This window comes from Phocoena sinus, chromosome 5, assembly GCF_008692025.1.
Source record: "Phocoena sinus isolate mPhoSin1 chromosome 5, mPhoSin1.pri, whole genome shotgun sequence".
NCBI lineage: Eukaryota > Metazoa > Chordata > Mammalia > Artiodactyla > Phocoenidae > Phocoena > Phocoena sinus.
The window spans coordinates 99421466-99444884 of NC_045767.1; the positions used below are offsets into that span (position 1 = coordinate 99421466).

The 23419-nt window shown below is 39.3% G+C and overlaps 1 protein-coding gene across 3 annotated transcripts; it reads right to left on the reverse strand.

Moving 5' to 3' along the window:
- Window positions 1-1948: 1948 nt before the first annotated feature.
- On the reverse strand, window positions 1949-21396 carry COQ2 (coenzyme Q2, polyprenyltransferase). Of its 3 annotated transcripts, none has more exons than XR_004350114.1 (7): window positions 21105-21360; window positions 15529-15905; window positions 11405-11526; window positions 9801-9886; window positions 8033-8166; window positions 4686-4874; window positions 1949-2617 (listed from the first exon to the last, which is right to left on the reverse strand). XR_004350114.1 is itself a non-coding variant. In XM_032633504.1 (7 exons), the coding sequence occupies exons 1-7, from the start codon at window positions 21355-21357 to the stop codon at window positions 2453-2455; spliced, it is 1116 nt and encodes a 371-aa protein (XP_032489395.1). In that variant the 5' UTR covers window positions 21358-21396; the 3' UTR covers window positions 1949-2452. The 3 variants fall into 3 exon arrangements, 2 of the variants coding, with proteins under 2 accessions (XP_032489395.1, XP_032489396.1); XM_032633504.1 differs by having other exon boundaries at window positions 15739-15905; window positions 21105-21396; XM_032633505.1 differs by lacking the exon at window positions 4686-4874 and having other exon boundaries at window positions 15739-15905; window positions 21105-21376.
- Window positions 21397-23419: the final 2023 nt, after the last annotated feature.

Genomic DNA, 23419 nt, shown 5'->3' on the forward strand with positions numbered 1-23419 from the left:
TGTGATTTTAGAAGCAAATAATCTATTCCAATTTTTCCCCCTTAACTGCCCCTTACCCATTTATATTACTTTCTCAGCCTTTCTACCTGGCGGGGAGAAATGAAAAGGAACTAAAATAATTCAATTAAGCTTAAGCAGCTTTTTGAGAGCAAGATAATTTTTTTTAATATCTTTATTGGAGTATAATTGCTTTACAATGTTGTGTTGGTTTCTGCTGTATAAGGGAGAAACAGATTCCTTTTGGCTCTGCTCTCTGCCACTTATCCTGGTCAAAATTCTTCCAGACCTTACACCTGCAAAAAAGGCATTTAGAGATCAACACTTTTCTGCTATGAGAAGTGGTATATTTTTAAGAGGCATAGCTCTTTTCTAAGCCCAATTTTTTTTCCTGGTTCTCACTTCATTCATTGTTGAAGACATCCCCCATCTGTTTAAACTCCCTATTTTTTATTATTACTATATTTTCTAGAAAAATTGTGTAAATTTTGCTAAGTAAATCTTTTTGGGGGGGTGGGGTTGGATGATATTTGTAAGAAAACAGAAATCAACAAAGATTTAAATTTTATGTATCCTGGTACAGTGTCAGGATTAGATAAAATAGTGATCAAATGTATTTCCCTAAAAATAGGGTACAAAGTTTCTATTTGTTCTCCTCTTCAACTCATTGCTGCTATAGCAGAGTACAATTACAGCTGCTACTACTGTCTGAAGTCTAAACACTCCCACTCAGTGGTTTAGTGTTTGCTGAACAAGCAGTTAAATACATTTTCCTATGCTCATTTATCCGTGCCTGGCATGTGTAAGTGCTCTGTGTCAGCTGCATCACATCATCCTCACTACCATCATTAAGCAATTTTGTGTTTACTGCTGCCCATAACCCATCTCCATTGTGGGCAGCAGTAAACACACTACACCCCACTGTTCATGGCAGCCACTTAAATCAAGTAAGACATATTTTAGGTTGAAGAGTTGTAAGTTGTGAAGAGAAAAAACCCCCAATAATATAGGTAGTGTAGGTAGTATCTGTAAATGAATTTTCTCAATATATTTTATTTATTTTTAAAAATTTATTTATTTTGGGCTGCATTGGGTCTTCGTTGCTGCGCGTGGGCTTTCTCTAGTTGCGGCGAGTGGGAGCTACTCTTCGTGACGGTGTGCGGGCTTCTCATTGCGGTGGCTTCTCTTGTTGTAGAGCACAGGCTCTAGGCGCATGGGCTTCAGTAGTTGTGGCTCGCGGGCTCTAGAGAGCAGGCTCAGTAGTTGTGGTGCACGGGTTTAGTTGCCCCACAGCATGTGGGATCTTCCCGGACCAGGGCTGGAACCCGTGTCCCCTGCATTGGCAGGCGGATTCCTAACCAATGTACCACCAGGGAAGCCCCTGTAAATGAAATTTTAGAAACAATGGCTAAGAAAAGCCTCTTTGAGAAGGTGACATTTAGGAAAAGACCTGCAGTGAAGGACTAAGACATAATTCAAGGAGAGCACTGTAGGCAAAGGAAATTGTACATGTAAAGGCCCTCGGCTGAGTCTGTCCAGCCTGTTGAGGCGCAGTGCAGAGGCCAGCAGGGCTGCGGAGAGGTGTGGGTGGAGGAGCCACAGACAAGGCCAGATCATGGTGGGCCTAGCAGGTGACAAGACTTTTAGCTTGTACTGAGTGACCTGGGAAGATCCTGGAGGGTTCTGAGAAGAAGAATGACATGACCTTTTAGAGGTTTTAAGAAAATCATTGTGGCTGCTGTGTTGAGAATATTCTGAAGGGGGTAAGGAAAAAACAGTTACTACACCTAGTCAATATACCGCTATCCTATCAATTACAATCACCTGATATAAAAAATAAATAAATAGAAATTAAAATCATCATTAGTGACTGTCTGCCCATTCTGGTCACTATGGTTGTATACAGAGACCTCTCAAATAAATGTCAGGGTTGGTAACAAACAGCAGTATGTACAGGTACAACAGGTAAAAAATTTTATTTACTGATTTAAATTCTCCTAAAATATAAAAAACAGAGCGGTTTCCTGAATTACAGCTTTTGGCAGTAAGTAAAAGTCAACTCAAAGAACAATAAGCCTCAACTTCCTGTAGCAGCCTTTATTTTGCCCTAAAAAGAGAGTCCATTTTCCTACAGTCATTTAGATGAGACACACATCAAGTTTTTTTCTAAAGTGCCAAAACTCATGTAATTCCTGTAACTGCAGATGAGAATTATAACTTAAATACTCCAGGTGATCGCAAATCCTGAAGAGTTCCTGGCTTCTGTGATGGGGAAGAATTTGACTAGTACATAGTTGAACTAAAATCCAGGCAAAAATGCTCTACAACTTCATCTACTGGTTTGTAATTCATTAACATATTGTAAGACTGTTACTCAAATCTAGTTATGTGGTAATAAGACCTGAGAGTATTTTGTAAAAGTTTGTTTTAAAAATCCCCAGATAAACTTAATTTGCTAATTTTCTAGTCTATTATCTATCTTTTTCTTTGTTTTCTCTGTCTCCTTTTCTTTCCACAAATTCCCAAGGACAATTCCTAAAAAAATTATTAGTCCTATTGTTCGGTTGGAGGTGAATTTATCCCAACAATCCTCAGGTCTGTGGATGTCCAGAGTGTAAATCTATAAGAAAAGAATACATGCCATGTTAGAACTCAGTATGGACTTCTAGGCATCGCAAATAAACACATCAATATGAAGAAGGTAACAGCACTTTGTTATAGAATTTTAAGCAATGGGAAGCCTTTAATGTACCCCAGATTGTTTTCCAACGCAGAAAAAATCTACCATATCTCTCAATGGATATCATCTAAGCTAAAAACTTGCACTTGACGGGTGCACGAACACTCTTGAGAGGCAACGCATGCTATTTTTAATTCTATTTTGAAAGTTCTTCCTTAAACTGATTGATCTAAAAATCTGCTCTCTATAACTCTTACCCTCCAGTTTAGCTCTATTCTTCAGAGTAATGTTTCTCAACAGAGGAACAAGTTACATTTGGGCAGGACAACTCTCTACCGTGCAGGGCTGTCTACTGCATCAAGAGATATTTAATGTACCTGGCCCTCGCTCACTAAATGCCTGTAGTGGTCCCTCCCCAGTCTATTTATGATACCCCAAAATACCCCCATACATGTTAAAATCTCCCTCCCATCCCCACATAGAGAAGGGCACCTAAAATCCTAGATCTGCAGGTAGCAACCAAACATACTCTCTTTTCTCCACAGTTGTCCTGCAAATATATTGAGAAAGTCTCATATCCCTATTTTACGCTTCCCTGGACTTAAGCATCGGAAGCCCTCAACTATTCTTTATTATGTGACCTGCAGACTTAAAATTATCATGATTTCCTTTCTCCAAATACTAGAAGACTATGTCCATCTTAAAGTACTGTATCAAGGACTAGGCAGAGGACCACAAAGGCAATTCAGAATATAAAGTGGGTTCCAAATATTTCCTGTATTTGTGATTATCCCCATAATTTTTGCCTTCCTCTGCTAATATCCAGGTGCTTAAATATTGCGAAACATCCATTATCCTAACCAGACAATCAACTGATGATAACAACTCCCATGGAGCTGAGTAATGACCAAAAGGAGATGCTGAGAAATTCTGAAGAGGAAAATGGTGAAATGTGGAGAATCACTAATTCAAACCTTTTAGCTTTCCTGGTGAGGAAAACAATGAAGGTGATGTAGTGTGTGGTTTACTTTATGGACATCAGATTTTAGTTTCCTTCATACCATGTTATGCAAGTCCTGCTTACACATGCACCGATCTGTATAAAATAGATCATCTAAATACAGGCTTACTAACATCTTCTCGATTTTGTTCAAAGAAAATAACAGTAATACTGATGCAAAAATACAGTCCATTTACAAGCAACCTATTTAATTAAATTCTACTTAGTTCATTCATTTTACAGAAGTCAGTGATGTAGACCTGCCATATAAATAAGTGGGGCTGAGGTGCTGGGTGAACATCCTGGCAGTTTCCTACTGTGTAGGCAGAACTCTGACATCTTCCCATTTTGTGTCTTATCATGCCTTGGTCCCTGTGCCAGTGTGACTCAAACATATGAATGATTAGTTTGCTAACCATCAATAGATGCCCACATTTAAACAATACAGTTGTGTTGACCAGTTTGCTTTCAGAGTAATTCAACTCAACCCACAAACTTAAGACATTGATCAAATTTCTCTAGACACACATCAGAAATAATTCTAGGAAAATTAGAAGGAAAAAAAATATCTAGGTTTAGGTTTATATTATTTCTCTAAAATAATACAGCTAGCTTTCTTATATGACATACTGGGGCAGGGAAAGGGCAGTTCAAGGCAGTACAAGCCAAGTAGTTGTTTAAGGAATTAACTTGCTTGGTAAACACAGAGGGCATTTTGTTTAAATAATTTTCTTTTTGGGGGGGGAGTGGTTTTTTTTTTTTTTTTTGTGGTATGCGGGCCTCTCCCATTGCGGAGCACAGGCTCCAGACGCGCAGGCTCAGCGGCCATGGCTCATGGGCCCAGCTGCTCCGCGCCATGTGGGATCTTCCTGGACCGGGGCACGAACCCGTGTCCCCTGCCTCGGCAGGCGGACTCTCAACCACTGCGCCACCAGGGAAGCCCTGTTTAAATAATTTTTATAATTTACACCAAAGAAAAAAGAGGGAAAGATATGGAAAAGACCAAACCTGGTGAGCCAGATGGGCCCCTACAGCAGCCAGAGCAGTGTAGTAGGGCACAGTTTGACCAATGTTCACTCCCACCAGGCTCAGTGCCCCCAGCATCGCCACAGTGAAGCCACTGAGCCACTGCTTGGTATCTTCACGGAAAAGCAGTGCCGTGGACTTAAGCCCGATCAGAGCATCATCTCTCTTGTCCTAACATGAGAAAGTAGTAAGAAACTGCCTGGATTTTACTGAGATTTAATTCACATATCATAAAGTTTACCATTTTGAAGTATGTAATTCAGTGGTTTTAGTATATTCACAAGGTTGTGCAACCATCACTACCATCTAATTCCAGGAGAAATTGTCTTTTAAAGAACATGACAGTAACTCAGAAACAGTTGATCAAAAATGAATGTGCAGGCCAAATCAAAGTTAAATGTTACTGCTAAAATTATCTTCCAGACCTATTTCTACATATCATCGTACTTTTATGACCCTATACTGACTTTCAACTATACTTTTACTAATAAATTAGAAGTCAGACTCTAATTCTTCACATAGCTCTTCTTTACTTCAGAGTTTTCAAATCTCAATAATTTCCTATACATTTTAGTTTCAATCTGCTAAAATCACACATGTGGAAAAATGCTCACTTGCCACCTAACCACATCCATTCAGATTTCACTTCTGGCTCAGTTTATTCCTTGCCTCTCCCATCAAATCCTTCCTGTTTAAGTAGAGCTAGGTCCTGATGATACACTCACATCTGGCTGACTGGTCTCCTCCAGCAACTTTATTTGTAAGCATTTTCATATAATGTTGTAATCACAGTCATGTGACATCAGAGGCTGCATGCAAAGTGGGTACAGAGGGAATGTACCTCAACATAATAAAGGCCATATATGACAAACCCAAAGCAAACATACTCAATGGTGAAAAACTGAAAGCTGTCCTTCTAAGATCAGAAACAAGATGAGGATGCCCACTGTTGCCACTTTCAACATAGTACTGGAATTCTCAGCTAGAGCAATTAGGCAAGAAAAAGAAATAAAAGACACCCAAATTGTAAAGGAAGAAGAAAAACAATCACTATTTGCAGGTGACATGGTTTTATATACAGAAAACCCTAAAGTGGCCACCAAAAACCTATTAGAAATTATAAACACATACAGTAAAGCTGTAGGGTACAAGATCAATATACAAAAATCTGTTGTGTTTCTATATACTAATAGTGAGCTCGAAGAGAGAGAAATTAAGAAAATAATCTCATTTACAATCACAACAACAACAGCAAAATACCTAGGAATAAATTTAACCATGGAGGTGAAAGACCTGTACTCTGAAAACTATGAGACATTGTTAAAAGAAATGAAGAAGACACACAGAAATGGAAAGATATTCCATGCTCATGGACTTGAAGAATTAAAATTATTAAAATATCCATACTGCCTAAAGCAATCTACAGATTCAATACAATCCCTATCAAAATACCAACAACATTTTTCACAGGAATAGAACAAAAAAATCCTAAAATTTGTATGGAACCACAAAAGACCCTGAAAAGCCAAAGCAATCTTGAGAAAAAACAACAAAGCTGGAGGTATCATACTTCCTGATTTCAAATTATACTACAAAGCTATTGTTATCAAAACAGCATGGTATTGGCAGAAAAACAGACACACACAGATCATTGGAAACAGAATTGAGAGCCCAGAAATAAGCCCACCCATATATGAACAATTAATTTACAACAAAGGAGCAAAGAACATAAAATGGAAAAAGGACAGTCTCTTCAACAAATCGTGTTGGGAAAACTGGACAGCCACATGCAAAAACTGAAACTAGACCACTATCTTATACCATACATAAAAATTAACTCAAAATGGATTAAAGGGGCTTCCCTGGTGGCGCAGTGGTTGGGAGTCCGCCTGCTGATGCAGGGGACGCAGGTTCGTGCCCCGGTCTGGGAGGATCCCACGTGCCACGGAGCGGCTGGGCCCATGGGCCATGGCCGCTGGGCCTGCGCGTCCGGAGCCTGTGCTCCGCAACGGGAGAGGCCACAGCAGTGAGAGGCCCGTGTACCACAAAAAAAAAAGAAAGGATTAAAGACTTGAATGTAAGGCTTGAAACCACAAAATTCCCAGAAGAAAACATAGGCAGTACACTCCCTGACATCAGTCTTAGCAATATCTTTCTGGATATGTCTCCGCAGGTAAGGGAAACAAAAGCAGAAATAAATAAATGAGCCTACATCAAACTAAAAAGCTTCTGCACAGCAAAGGAAACCATCAATAAAATGAAAAGACAATCTACCACATGGGAGAAGATACTGGCAAATCATATATCCAGTAAGGTGTTAATAACCAGAATATATAAAGAACTCATCAACCAAAAAACAAACAACCCAATTAAAAAATGGGCAGAGGATATGAACAGACAATGCCCTGAAGGAATTTTCTAAGGAAGACATACAGACGGCCAATAGGCACGTGAAAAGATGTTCAACATCACTAATTAATAGGGAAATGCGAACCAAAACCATGATGAGATATCATCTCATGCTTGTTAGAATGGCTATCTAAAAGACAGGAATATAACTAGTGTTGACAAGGATGTGGAGAAAGAGGAGCCCTTGTGCACTGTTGGTGGGAATATAAATACGGAAAAACAGTAAGGAGATTCCTCAAAAAGTTAAGAATAGAACTACCATATGGTCCAGCTATTCCACTTCTGGATATTTACCTGAAGAAAACAAAGACACTAATTCAAAAAGATATATATGTACCCCAATGTTCACTGCAGTGTTATTTCCAAGCCAAGATATGGAAACAATGTGAGTGCCCATCAACAGATGGATGGATAAACATGTGGTATATACATACAGTGGAATACTACTCAGCCATAAGAAGATAAAATCTTGCCAACTGCAACAACATAGATGGATCTTGAGGGTATTATGCTAAGTAAAGTAAGTCAGACAGAAAGAGACAAATATCACTATGATTTCACTTATGTGTGGAATATTAAAAGAAAGAGAGAAATAAACGAACAAACAAAATAAAACTAACACATAGATACACAGAATAGATTAGTGGTAACCAGAGGGGAAAGGGGAAGGGGGAGGGCAAAATGGGTAAAGGGGGTCAATGGTATGGTGATGGATGGAAACTAAACTTTTGATGCTGAGTATGCTGTAGTGTATACAGAAGTCGAAATATAATGTTGTACACATGACACATATAATGTTACTTCAATTTTTTTAAAAGCCTAAAGAAAAAAATCTTTCCCTTTAATTTAGTACTTATTTTTAAAGTTCTTAAAAAATGATAACAGTTAAGCCATAGTTATGAAAAAGAATATTTCTTTACCTGATGAGCATAGATAGTATCGTATATTAGAGTCCACATAATTCCAGAAAAATAAAGAGGAAGGCAAACAGATGGATCACAGGAGCCCTTGACAGCAGACCATCCAAGTAATGCTCCCCAATTAAAAGTCAACCCTATAATTAGTGAAACAGAAAGAGGAGAAAAGTCTAAATGTACTTTAGAATTCCAAAGGGAAGGAGAGAGGCATCAGCATGTATTAAATGCTTCTATGTATTAGGCTCTGTGTATGCTGTTTTCTCCCTTAAATTTTCTCAAGTCTCTCATGTGGTAGTTATTAGCTACATTTTACAAAAAAGGAAAACAGAACCAGAAAGGTTAAATAACAATTAAAATAACATAGCTAACAGAAAGAATAATATCTCCCTGATAAATAGGAGGTTTCATGAGAACAACATTTATCCTACCTAGTATGACGACTGGCACCAATGATAAATAGTATTAGATGCTAGAGTTTGAACTTAGACCTATCTGAGTCAAACTCCTGTGTTTTTTCCATTATTGCTCTATTTCCCCTTTAAGTTACAGAAACAAGAGTTAGACAGGAACACTTGTTCTTCAAGTCCACCCTCTCTGAGGACTGTAAACAAACTCCACATGGTGACAACTCCTAAATATCTATGTGTAAGCCTAACTACTTCCCTCAGCTTCAGACTAGATACTGAATTGCCTGCTAGACATCTCCACCTGCAAGTCCCTCAGGTACATTGACATGCATGCTCTGTGGGACCACAGAGGAGAGGTACTTCATCAACTGAGGAGGAGGGATTCTAAGTGGAAACAGGCAATGAGGAGGAGAAAAAGGGTTTCTGAGATGTTTGGGACCCACTGACTTTGAGGTATCTGAGGGACTTGCTCCTTCAAGATGATGAATGTGTTTCAGTCATGTTTATTTTCCTAGTACCTGGTGTGATTCCTGGCACAAAGTAAAAGTCAGGGTTTCAATAAATATTTAAAGTAAAAATACTAGTTTTCTTAATACTCTATTCTAGGAATAGAACAGAAAAGTCTAGGAGTAGATATTTTTGCAATAGGTTTTGACTTACCTACCTATCTTCCTCTATCTGCCAACAAATATTTATTGAATACCTGTGATGTGCCAAGCACCATGTTAGATGCTGCACCATCCATATATAAAGAATGCTTTATCTTCTAGGTGTTTACAATTTATTAATGGGAAGAGAGGGTAGGCTCTCAATATCTTCCTGTTGAATTAGTGCTGTTGAAACGAGTAAGTGTCACATTAGAGTGCTATGGGAGCCCAGGAGGGACTGGCTAACTTTCTTCTGGTAAGTTTAAGGAAGGCTTCCCAGAAAGGGAGCTAGGCTATCACACACTTCAACTCTTGTTCTCCTGCCTCAGAGTGCTTTCTATTCCAGTCCCCAAAATCTTCAGGGCATCTAGATCAACTACCTAAAGAGAGCAGTGAAGTCAAGGTGGCTAATTTTCTTTCTTCATGACATACCTAGATTTTTAAGAGCATTTCAGAAAATAATAATGACGATAATCTTAGCAGATGTCCAAGATTTTTTAGCCAATAAAAATGGCTAATTGCCCTCCATTAAAACATGAAAATCTATTCCTGGTTTGGAAAATTTCATGACTGACTTAACATTTTATCTCTGCCACATCTCACACACACACACACACACACACACACACACACACACCACATGCATTGACTGGTATTATATATAAAAGTATAGCTTGAGGGTATTGAAGTAAATACTTATAGTTATTTCAAGCTCACCCAAGGCTAATTGAGGCCAGTATGTAATTCTCTTCATTAGCGGGTAGGTGATGACAAGAAGTAGGGATGCTGCTCCAAGAGCTATACTGAAATCAAGAAAAAACATGAAAAAGATTAATATCACCATCTCTTAAAAATCGGTAAATAAGGAGCTTCCCTGGTGGCACAGTGGTTGAGAGTCCGCCTGCCGATGCAGGGCACACGGGTTCGTGCCCTGGTCCGGGAGGATCCCACATGCCGTGGAGCGGCTGGGCCCGTGAGCCATGGCCACTGAGCCTGCGCATCCGGAGCCCGTGCTCCACAACGGGAGAGGCCACAACAGTGAGAGGCCCTCGTATTGCCAAAAAAAAAAAAACAGTAAATAAGACAACAATAGCAACACTAATGAGGAAATGATTTATCTAAATTGTATTTTTTGTAAAATTCTCTTCCTAGACATTTATTCCTGGACTTTAATTAACATAAAGGGTGATTAGAAAATATCTTAAGTGTTACAAACAATGAAACAAAATAAGAATAGCTAACACATATATTGCTTTCATGTATTAGGACTGTTTTAACTGCTCTACATATGTTAACTCATTATAACCTTCACCACAACCTTACGAGGCAGGTAGTTTTATTCTACTTGTTTTTTTGCAGATGAAAAAACTAAAGTCAAAGAGAGAAAGTAATTTGCCAATTGTTATACAGCTAGTCAGTAGCAGAGCCAGGAAGCAAACCTAAGGCATCTGGCCCCAGTATCCAACATAATACTCCCCATGTGCTACTGCCTAAATTTTGCTTTCAAACATTAAGATAGCTAGTAAACTGAGATGTCCTAACAGAGAATTAGAGTCAAGATATCCCTCCCTATATGCACAAGGGGTTACTTCTCTAGAAGAGGATAAGGCCACAAAGTACCTATGAAAGGATGACAGTCAGATAAGATGTTTTTAGGAAGCTCACAGCTCACTTAACACTACCCCTCCAGGAATAACCTTTCAAAGTGTTTTCACTTGACTGAAGCTATCAGAACAAGATATACAATTAAGTCTAGTCTCTATAAAATATGCTTATTTGCTGAACTCCTCTTTTTTGTCTTATTGAAGCACTATGTGAGCAGCCATCTGGTACACAAATGTCTAATTTTGTCTCTGTTTAAGAAGTATAAGAACGAGTTCTTTTTTCTTCTGTCATTGATTAAGAATACGACTCTGGGAAAGACCCAGTTCCTCTTTTTGCAAAGTAAGCATAATCACTTCTGCCTCTAATGCTTCAGAGATACTACCAGGATAAATAAAATTATACAAATGGGTATATACACACACTCCCACGCATGCACCTAGAAAACCTAGGAAAAGTGTCTTGAGTCCTTTAGGGAACACATAGTGCAAGTACTGGAGGTGGAGCAGAATAAACGAAACACTGATCTCTTCATTCCTTTGGCTGAAAGCATTCTTGACTTTACATTGTATGGTGACTTACTTACATTGCTAACTTTACAGATGCTTGATTAGGTAATAAACAACTTTGTAATACAGATATTTCTATTTTATTTTATATGTACTTCTATGTCAAAGGAAAGATTTTTTACATGATTATGAAAAACACATATACTGTACCTGTAGTAATTCAGACACAGAAGAACACCCAGTGCCAAGGTCAGCTGTCCCCCAAGAAAAACAAAGGATTGAAAAGTTGAAATGTCTCCAGCAGCTATTGGGCGACTTGCTGTTCTTTTAACCTTAACAACATAAAAACAGATACCTTAGCATCGGGGAATAGCTCAATCATTTACTTAAACATTTACTCAAGAGACTGGCCCATGGTACGTACTAAGGCAGAAATATGAATAAAAGGTGAACATTGGAAGTACTACCATGAATCAAAACTTCTATTTAAAATAGCATTGAAAAGAACTAAAAATTCCCACCATGCATTCCTCTTTCTTTCCATCTCCTATCCCCATCTCCAAACAAACAAAACAAAGCAACTTCATAACCTAACTATTTACCTATCCAGCTTAGCAAGTATATGTTCAATTTCCATGGAGCAAAGAGGGACAAAAATAATAAGAATTCTCAGGAAAGAGGAAAGTGCAGAGCATGTTAGATAAGGCTGATATCATGTAAATGCTTTGAGTATGGGAAGCACTGCAATCAGATATCAGACATGAAGAAAGAAGACAGATTATCTGAATTTGAAAGTGGGAGTGCTTTTGCCAGTCTATGTAGGAATGGGGCTGTAATCTTATATTAACTGCACCCATATATAAAGGGCAAACTCACTGTAAGAATATAGGTAGAGCAATTATGTGAACAAATAATATATATTGTTCTTTTCCTTCCAAGAGATCATGAAATGTGATTATTCTAAATTCAACCACAAATAAAGAGCATAACCAAAATTTTCAGCATTGCTGGAAGTTAAGAACTCAGGATCTGGGATTAGAGAGCCTAGCATCTGAATTCAATTCCATCACTTATTGGCTGTGTGAATTCTGGCAAGTTACTTGACCTCCCTCAGGCTTAGGTTATTTACCTATTTAAGGAAAAACAGAAAGAGAGGGAGCCGTAATAATAGCACGTACCTTACAGAGTGAATGCAATGCCTGAAGCAATAAATGTTAACTATAATTAATATAACATATTTTTGTACGATTTATAGCAAGGGTTTAGCAAACTATGGCCTGTGAGCCAAATCTAGCTTTCTGTCTGTTTTTGGTTGGAACCATGAGCTAACAATGGTTTTTACTTTTTTTGGTGGTTGAAAATAAACAAAGAAATAGTAATGTATTGTGCCACATGAAAATAAGAAATTCAAATTTCAGTGTCCACAAATAAAATTTTATTGAAAGAGACACACCCATTTTTTTACATATTGTATGTGGCTGCTTTCACGCTGTAACAGAGTGCAGTAGTTGCAACAAAGACTGTGTGGCCCACAAAGCCTAAAATATTTACTATCTGGTCCTTTACAGAAGAAATTTGCTGACCCAATTTATAGCATGCTTCACTGTGCAATAAAAGTTTGTCAAAAACTGTAATGGCTCATCTTGCTTAGTGCCAGAACTGGATATCTCATCCTTGATTTGGTCCCTGTAGCTTCAAGTGGGAATAATATTTATGTTCTTGTATTTGATTTAGGATATTATGATTATTCCTGCCAGTATTTGAATGCTAATAATCTAAGAGCTATATATGCATCACATCATTGAATCCTTGTAACAACTCTCTTTTAGCCACTCACAAGTCCTTGCCATTTCTAAGTTTTAGGAAACTGAGGCAGAGTGGCCAGTAACTTTCCAAGGTCACAGATACTAAGGTAGCACAGTCAGTCCAGTCCCAACAACCACAGTACTAACCACAAAATTACACTGCCCCTCCAGTACAATGGTAATTGCCTGGCTAAACTCGAGAGGTGAAAAACAAGCACTCCATCAAAAGAATAAAAACGATGCAATATGATGATCAAAAAACATATTCTATGTGGCTTCTATGAAACTAGAATGTTCACAGCTTAAAAAACCAAATCATTAACACCTGTGCATTGATATTATTTCAATGTTTATTGGACCTAAAGTTTATTGCATGACTAGCAGATCACATACATCTTCAACAAAACAGTTAACCCAAATAACCTAATAGCAATTCACTTACCATTTAATGTATTAGCAATTTACTTAGTCATCTAACATATTAAGCAAAACCCTCAGCCATAAACATACTGTCTTTAAGAAAATGTAAGGTAAGCATTACAATTTGACCAAGATTTTTAACCCATTCTGTAAAAGAGATGCTCATAACATTTTAAAATTCATGTTAGCAAAACCACAGCTATACAAAACTCATTTAAGTGCTTTGTTGTATGTCACCATAGACTGTAGATTCCTCTAATCAGAGAAAAATGGCACGGGGGAGATGTAAGATATCTAATCAGTTCCCTTTTATCTAGTGAGTATAAAAATCACTTAAGACAAAACTAAAATGGCTCTATTTCGTTAATTAAAAAAGTAGAAAATGTTGGTTGGTTTGATTATGTTATTTTTTTTTATTATTATTATTATTTTTGCGGTACGCGGGCCTCTCACCGCTGTGGCCTCTCCTGTTGCGGAGCACGGGCTCCAGACGCGCAGGCTCAGCGGCCATGGCCCACGGGCCCAGCCGCTCCATGGCATGCGGGATCCTCCCTGACCGGGGCACGAACCTGCGTCCCCTGCATCGGCAGGCGGACTCTCAACCAGTGCGCCACCAGGGAAGCTCTATGTTATTTTTTAATTAAACTTCTTTTGAGATAATTGTAGATTCACATGTAATTTTTAAAAAAAAAATCTCTGTATTATAAGAAATATAGAGATCCTATGTATCCTTTATTTAGTTTTCCCCAAGGGTAACATCTTGCAAAACTTTACAGTACAATGTCACAACCAGGATTTTGACATTAGGCTGCTCTAAATGTGTTCAATAGTTATTTTGAAGTGATACTGGCCAGAAGCCTCATTCATATGGTTATGCAGATGAAAAACTGACCAGGATGTGCAAACCCCCAAAACAAGAAAGTACGCATCTCCTAGCATAGATCAAAGCATCCCAATGGTCAGCGAGACATAGAGATTCCTTAACATGCATCACCTGCCACTCTGCCACTATCCTACCCTCCAGCCACACACAAACCACATAGTTGCAGTTGTCAAGCATAATACATTTTATCTCACAGCCATGCCTCTGTGTCTGCTGTTTCCTCTGCCTAGAGTGACCTTCACCCTCCTTTCCAGGCTTTTTTTGCCATCTTAGTCTGTCATAGTTCCAAAGTCACCTTACCCCACCTCACCCCATCAAAACTTCTCTCTAACCCCCTGCGTTATGCTAAGGTAAGGTAGGTGGTCTGCAGTAAGTGCCCTGTGGACACCATCTCTTGATAGCTACTAAACTGAAGTCAGCAATGTTGTCTTTCACCCACACAATCCTAGAACCTGTCACTGTGTCTCACAGATAGTAGGTATTCAATAAATGTTTTTGAATTTAAAAATTATTAATGTGACACTGTTCTATAAGCTAAAAATCATTATGGGTGTGCTTTGCTTAAGGAAAACTAAGACATATGAAAGGCAAACCAGGGAAGATTACTCACTTTATGTGAGTGTCACATGATTATTTACTTCACATAATTCACCCTGGATTTCTTATAAATTGAACGTTTACTTGATTATTTACTCAAGCATTTAATGATTTTATACTTGCTATAGTATGGCTGCTGGAATAAAAGGCAAACAAAGACCATTCCCTTGAGAAAATAATGGTCTATTGAAGAACAAAGAAATAATTACACACATGCATTAGAACATGCATAGAAAATAATCTAGAGACATATGATGTATCAAACTTTAAATGAAGTTTTTTCTGGGGGCTTGGGGGAGGTGATAAGGAAGACTTGCATTTTCTATCCTTTCTATTTTTGTACTGTCTGAATTTTTCAGAATAAACATGTATTATTTTTCTAAGGAGAAAAAAAAATTATGTTTTTAAAAGAAATAATTATAGCAAATGCTAATAGGGCTGCCTTGATTCATTTAAATTAAGATCTGATTTACATACAAATAGTTATGGCTCCAACATATATCTCAAAGGAAGGGATGACAGTTCTTTTAGACACCCAAAGGTTCAGAATGGAATTTTCACCTTCACTCCCAACACCCTTTCTCTGGCCTTCCAAATTCTAATTCGTTTTGTAAAAATGATGTACACACCTTGCCCCCATGGCCGCTCCTCTGTTGAGAAAGGAAGCACACCGCACTTTGCAACACCAGCTATTCAACTGATACTGGCACTTCTTACGCTGGATTTCAGTGAGGACACTAAATGATCCTGCTGCTTTATGTGGCATTCAAAAGTGATGCCACCATCTTACTCTGCAGAATTGAGAGGAGCCTCTCTGTTCCTTTCTGGGACGAATCTACCTTTTTATCGTAGTCCTGGTCCCACATGTCATTAATAGTACAGCCTGCTCCACGCATCAGAACAGCTCCAGTGCCAAAGAGGGATAACATGTACCAATCTGGAAAACAACCTGGTTCAGCTGCCAGACCAATGCTCCAAGTACATGGCAGGTACAGTAGCCAGGTTCCTAAGCAAAATAAAAAGACAAAAAAAGTACAAATTAAGTTAGCTGTTTTCATTTGTTTGAAATGCTGTATCCAAAAGAAGTAAGGAACACAAAGTCAAAAACACATGACAAAACTGGGAAAATAAGCTTGCAACTCATATAACAGAGGACTATTCTCCCTATAGGGTTCCCAGAAACTGAAGACAGATCAAAAGCCTGATCGAAAAATGGACAAAAAACATAATAGAAAATACAAATGGCTCTTATACCAATGAAAAGATACTCAACTTTGATAAATACACATGAAAATTACATTGAGATAACATTTTCCACCTAGCAGACTGGCACAACCCAAAGGCTGACAACATACTCTGGGGAGCTGGATGGTCATATATGTCTGATGAGGTTGCAAATGTTCCAGTTCCTATGGAGGGTAAGCTGAAGAGTTTTCCTATACGTGTGTGTGTGTGTGTGTGTGTGTGTATACGCACATGCATACACATATAAAACAAATACATACATTTGAATGTATGTTCATAAACTATGTCAGGAAGGAAACATTAGAAACTGATACTGAGAGTTGCCTTTGGGGAAGAAAACTGGTTGGTTGGGAAAAAGGGGTGGAAGACTTAGTTTTCACTCTATACCCTTACACCTTTTTAAATTTTGTATCATCTTCATGTATTACCTCATCAAAAAACTTTAATAAAACTTTCTTTATTGTTGTTAATACAATATAATAAAATGGTTTGGCGGGGAAAGAAGGATTAACCTACTGTTTTTTTAAAAATATTTTGCTACTACATGCACAAATGTGATTAGTTCTTGGTACTCAGCCCATAAACTAGATGAAATTAAGCTAAAACCAAATAAATTGTAGGGATAGGAGCCTTCACACATGACCTGTAGTAGATATCCTATTTTCAAAAGAAAATCTTTCAACAAATGTTTGGATATTGTACCTATTAGATAAATTCTGAGCTTTTCTTTCTTATTAGTAATATAAGAGTGTATATTAGCAATATAAGAGTGCCAACCCACAAATGTGTCCCTTTGGCATGAGGATTAATTTAGGCCAATTATTTTTTTTTTTTTTTTTTTTTTTTAAACATCTTTATTGGGGTATAATTGCTTTACAATGGTGTGTTAGTTTCTGCTTTATAACAAAGTGAATCAGCTATACATATACATATGTTCCCATATGTCTTCCCTCTTGCGTCTCCCTCCCTCCCACTCTCCCCATCCCACCCTTCCAGGCTGTCACAAAGCACCGAGCTAATATCCCTGTGCCTTGCGGCTGCTTCCCCCCAGCTATCTTCCTTACTACGTTTGTTAGTGTGTATATGTCCATGACTCTCTCTCGCCCTGTCAAAACTCACCCTTCCCCCTCCCCATATCCTCAAGTCCGTTCTCCAGTAGGTCTGCGTCTTTATTCCTATCTTACCCCTAGGTTCTTCATGACATTTTTTTCCCTTAAATTCCATATATATGTGTTAGCATACGGTATTTGTCTTTTTCTTTCTGACTTACTTCACTCTGTATGACAGACTCTAGGTCTATCCATCTCATTACAAATAGCTCAATTTCATTTCTTTTTAAGGCTGAGTAATATTCCATTGTGTATATGTGCCACATCTTCTTTATCCATTCATCCGATGATGGGCGCTTAGGTTGTTTCCATGTCCTGGCTATTGTAAATAGAGCTGCAATGAACATTTTGGTACATGACTCTTTTTGAATTTTGGTTTTCTCAGGGTATATGCCAAGTAGTGGGATTGCTGGGTCATATGGTAATTCTATTTGTAGTTTTTTAAGGAACCTCCATACTGTTCTCCACAGTGGCTGAACCAATTCACATTCCCACCAGCAGTGCAAGAGTGTCCCCTTTTCTCCACACCCTCTCCAGCATTTATTGTTTCTAGATTTTTTGATGATGTAGGCCAATTATTTTTAAGAAACAGAAGATTCAAGAACATTTTCAAGAATGTTACCAGAGTAGACCTATCATCAGATATCTGCCAAAAATATGGGCTAGGTGTGGTGGGGAAACTTGATAGGGCCTAGAGACCAGAGACGACCATTTACCAAACATTTACTTTTCTATCTCCAGTGAATTACCTTCCTCCCCTTTTAAGTCCCAAACCACTACCCCCAATATCCTGCTGTGTCTTTAGCTGAAGATATTTAAGGTGAGGGTATTTTGGCCATTTTGGTGAGTTACTCAGTCTTCCTGGGTCTCTCTCACCCACACATGCTATTAAATTTTTGTTTGATTTTTTCCTATTAATCTGTCTCATGTCAACTTAATTCTTAGACCTAACTTAGAAGGGTAGAGGATAATTTCTTCCTCCTCAAAAAGTGGAATAAATAGGAAATGTGGCTAAAGAAAAATCAGATCCTGTACAAATATGGTCAAATGACAAAGTCATTATGATTATGTTTAAGCTTCATTAAATTTAAGCTTTATTCATTTGCAAATATTTATAAAGCACATATTTTGTACCAGAGTTGTTCCAGGAACTGGGAATACAATGGTGACTAAGTGAGGGCTGATTTCTGCCTTCACACAGCTTATAAAGCAAAAGGAAGAAACAGGGTTAAATAAACAACACTGAAATAGATCAATTCAACAACAGGGAAAGTACACGATGCTATAAAGGCATAAAACAATGCCACCCAAGTTAACGGGGGATGAAGTAGGAAAAACTCAGGAAGGCTTTTCCAAAAGGGGCTTAAACACACAGAAAAGGCAAGGCAAGGAGAGGCTAAAAATCAGAAATGACCAGTCTAGACCTGAATTCAGGTTGTCCTGGGCAGACTCATATTCAGTGTGTCCCATCTAAAACAATAACAACAATGCCATTTTCTAAATGTTTGTGAAATGTCAAGCAGTGTTCTAAATGCTTTATATATACAAACTCATTTAATCCTCAAAGACACCCTTATAAAGTAGGCACTATTACTCTTCCTATTTTACAGATGAGGAAACAGATGCACGAAGAGGTTAAAACACAATGGGTTTAACCACTTCCTTTTCCCTGGACCTATCAGTATAGCTCAGAGGGACAGAGGAGTAGCTAGCTGATCCTGCCCTGATAGAAAAAAAAAGATCACTACTTCACAGGCATTTTCCTGGTACAAGTAGAAATGAAGGCTCCATTTAAAAAAGAGTTCTAAAGAGAAAGATGTGTAACCACCTATAGCATTTTGTGTCAGTGTCAAAATTTCCTTGGCTGTAAGTCTGCATTTTAGGTACTGTATTCACTGATAGGAATCTGCAGGGCACCCCTATAGATGAGGAGGGTTCCTGCAGTGAAGGTTTAATGTCTGCTCCTAGTAAGTGACATTAGACACTAAAGTATATTAAACTTGAAGCCTCAGTGCTCCTCATCTACAAAAGAGGGGAAAGAACATCATCTACCTCTTAGAGTTGTTATAAGACAATATTAATAATGGTGATAATGAAAACAATAACAAATTCATAGTGCTTACTCTGTGCCAGGTGCTGTCCTACAATAGTTTTGATTCTCACAACAAACCTATGAGATAGGCACAACTTCTATTATACCCATTTAACAAACACAGAAACTGAAGCATAGAGACAGTAATTTGCCCAAGGCCACACAGGCAAAAACATGGCAGAGCTGGAATTCAAATCCAAGCAGTTTGGCTCCAGGCTATCACTCTGGATACCTAAAGCTCTAAACACCCATGAGTTCTTATTGTTCTTTTGCCCTCCTGATTCTCACCAACATTTTTTGGTCTCCCCTATGACACTTTCATTCTGTTCTCTCCCATGAAGAAAGATGCAAAGGTGGGAGGATACAATAGGTTTCAGAAAGATACACTTACTATAGAAAAAGTAAAAACTCTCTGGGAGATTATAAAGTGAGTAAGCATTCTGAGAGGTGATAGGCAGACCAAAGAGCTTGTGTAAACTGAGTCTAAGATTCATTCACTAATTACACATTGTCTTCAAGAAAACATAAATGCAGTTTCAGCCATAAACGTGGTAAAACCAGTTATACCACCAATTTAGTGGAAAGAGTGCTACCTGCTGAAACCTCCTGAAATAATGTAGTTTGTGACATGGTTGTAGGAAGTTGTAATCCTTTCTGAAAAACAACGAAACCCACTTTTTAACAAGATCAAAATTCAACAAAATAAAACAATAAACATAAAATTACCCCACAAAAGAAGAATTTAAGTAAAGAAGTATTGAACCTGGAATTCTACTACTGTCAATTTATTGTTCCTGGCATACAGTAAGGGCTCAAAAAATGTTCGCTGAATGAATTCTGATAGTACTATTCATAAGTTGTCTGAAAAATCCTGCAGTCACCTTATTTAGAACCAAAGCAAGCAGGCTTGTATCTACCTTCTTAACATACATAATACTATTAACCGAATCTTCTCCAACTCACACAATATTCTGTCTTTTTAAACTAGACTGGGAATTCTTTGAAAGTACAAAGTTTCCATAGCTCTTTCTAGCCCTAAGGCTACGCAGTGCTGTAGGACTTAATTCATTCAATACTACCGCTAGGCTGTTCTAGACACTAGATATAAAAGTCCCATATAAGTGGAGCTTATACTGTACTGGAGAAGTGTATCAACCAATAAATGCATACGGCTAGTGGCGAATGCTATGAAGAAAAATGGAGAGTAAAGAGAGACTGAGGAGAAAGGTGAATTTAAATAGGAAGTTCAGCAAAATCCTCCCTTAGGAGGCGACTGTGAGCTGATAAGTAGTCCATAAATGCTGTACCTGCAGCATCCAAATGAATTAAATCTTTGTGTGACGGATGGTGCAGGGCAAAGAGCTAAAAAAATTCAGCATCATCTGGTCTGGCTCTGCCAAAGAGCCTTAATTTCCTCAGCGTCTTTATCGTCTCAATTACTTGCTCTGGGATTATGGGAAGGATGAAACATAATGAACGTAGAAGTGTTTCCACACTGTAAATCTGCGCAAATGCAGAGATACGGATACGGAATTTCTGCTCGATTCACTACTTAAACACGGACTGTGGAATGAGCGAATTTTTTGCCCAGCTCACGTGCTCAGGATTCAGAGAGGCTTGACAGCCGGCCGGTTACCTCGGAGATAGCCCTGTTCGGGTGTCTTGACGGTATTCGGCACCTGGCGGCCAAGCCCCGGCTTTCGGGCTTCACTTCTACTGCGCCCGCAGCCCGCGGACCGCCGCGTCCGTCCACACTCACCTATGGGCTTGTCCAACCTCATGAGGCGCAGGTAGGGTTGCAGAGGGCGGGGCGCCGAGTTCACGATCGCCGCCGCAGGCAGGCTCGGCCGCCGCTCGAGCGGACCCCGCCCGGCTGAGGGCCGCCCATCTCCCGCGTGTAGCCCACGGGCCGCGTGCAGCAAGGTGAGGGAGCGGCCGCGCGAGCCCCACAGCCACACCTGCGTCCCTGCCCGCAAGGCCCGCACGAGCCCCGTGCCTGACGCGCCCAGCATGGCGCTCCGGAGAGCGCGGACCCGCGGGGGCCTGACGTCATTCCCGAGCGTCCTGTCACAGGCAGGCATGCGCAGTGACATCAGCAGGATGACCGGTTGGTCGGAGCTTTTCGAGTGACGTGAAACGGGGAGGATCGCGGTCACCTTGACCTGTAAGGGAGTTCTTCAGGTAAAGGAGTTCCTATTATCAAAATACGTAGCAGTTGTAACAGGAAAAAAAAAAAAAAAAACACCGAGAAAAACTTACTGAACCCAAAATACTGATTTGCGGTGTTTCCTTTTTAAAGCTAAAAGGGCACCAAGCGGCCAAATCCGAGAATGTACATTAAAATCGTACTCAGAGTTAACAGACATGCATTACACAAGTGAAAACCTTAAACTTGATTATCAATTCAAAGCAGTTCGTATAATCCAGAGGCAGCGAGTGTGTGGGATGCTATGAGCCTGCAGCTAGAATATCTGATCGAAGGGGTTAATCATAGCCAACTAATGGATAGCGCTCTGTGCCAGGCATGGTTACAGGCACTTTACATGTATTATCCCATTTAATCACTTACTGACTGACTATGGGCAAGTCTCTCATTTGAATTTTAGTATTCTAGGGAATTGGGTTAGTCTTTCAGCACCTTTCTTTAAAACCTCAACAGTGATTCTGTGATATCTTGTCTCCCGTGGTGGTGGCAACGGGGTGGTCCTTAATAAATTTACAAAAGTAGCTCACAGCCTGTTCAGTTGTAGACAGAGGGATCAAGGCCCTGGGAAATTTCGTTTTATATTTGTAAAGGAAAACACACATTTCCTCCTGTCCGCGTTTGCTCTCAGTATTCTACTACAACACTACTTGGCTTGTGACACCAGACGTGTGGATTTTCCACACATCAAGAAACTCTGCGACCCCTGAGTGTCCTATAACTTTACTCAGTTCTGTCACTATCTATCTGGAGTTTGCATCAGAGCCCAGAGGTTGCAGGCTCAGTTCTGTAAGCTCGCTGACCCCCACTTCAGAAGCCCATCACAGGTCCAGCTTATTGGGACTTCCCTGGTGGCGCAGTCGTTAGGAATCCGCCTGCTAATGCAGGGGACACAGGTTTGAGCCCTGGTCCAGGAAGATCCCACGTGCTGTGGAGCAACTAAGCCCGTGTGCCAGAACTACTGAGCCTGTGCTCTAGAGCCTGTGAGCCACAACTGCTGAGCCTGTGTGCTGCAACTACTGAAGCCTACGTGCCTAGAGCCTGTGCTCCGCAACAAGAGAAGCCACCATAATGAGAAGCCCGCGTACCGCAAAAAAAAAAAAAAAAAAAAGATCTCCATGTCAAAGAGACACATTTTGGGGTGACAAATTTTTGCTTCCCTACACTGGCTATAGATCAGAACTTAGGAAAACATTTCACTTACCTAATTATCAGTTTTTTTATAAAAGGACATAACTCAGGAACAGCCAGATTGAGCAGATAAATAGGGCAAGGTATGTGGGAAAGAGCACAGAGCTTCCATGCCTTTTCTATACATGCACCACTCTCCCCTCACCTCCACTTATTTCCCAACCCTGAAGCTCTCTGAACCCTGTCCTTTTGGGGTTTTATGGAGGTCTTATTACATAGGCATGATGTATGAAATCATTGGCCATTGGTGATTGAACTCAATCTCTAGTCCTTCTCCCCTCCCTGGAGATCTGAGTGGGGCTAAAAGTTCCAACCCACTAATCAGGTGGTTGGTTCCTCTGGCAACCAGCCCCCATTCTTTGGGACTTTACAAAAGTCCCCTCATTAGTATAAACTCTGGTGCGTTCAAAGGGGGCTCCTTATGAATGAGAAAAGACACCACTCAGGAAATTCCAAGGGTTTTAGGAACTTTGTGCCAGGAACTAGAGACAAAAAGTAAATATTTTTCTTATATGGCAATATTATATAAATATACAAATATTCATAAATATATATTCCATATATAAATGTTATATATACATACATATGTATATGTATATAGGAGTCAGAAGGGGACTTAAAGGTATAGCAATTCTAGTCCTAATAGAAACTTTACCTGCATAAACTTCCCTTTCTTAAAG

Excerpts from the sequence above, each read along its gene's own strand:
- COQ2 (XM_032633504.1), bottom strand. The coding sequence starts at position 21,357 with ATGCTGGGCGCGTCAGGCACGGGGCTCGTGCGGGCCTTGCGGGCAGGG. Across the intron at positions 15,906-21,104 it reads GAGGTTGGACAAGCCCATAG|GAACCTGGCTACTGTACCTG; the intron begins GTGAGTGTGGAC and ends TATTTTGCTTAG. Across the intron at positions 9,887-11,404 it reads CTGTGTCTGAATTACTACAG|TATAGCTCTTGGAGCAGCAT; the intron begins GTACAGTATATG and ends TCTTGATTTCAG.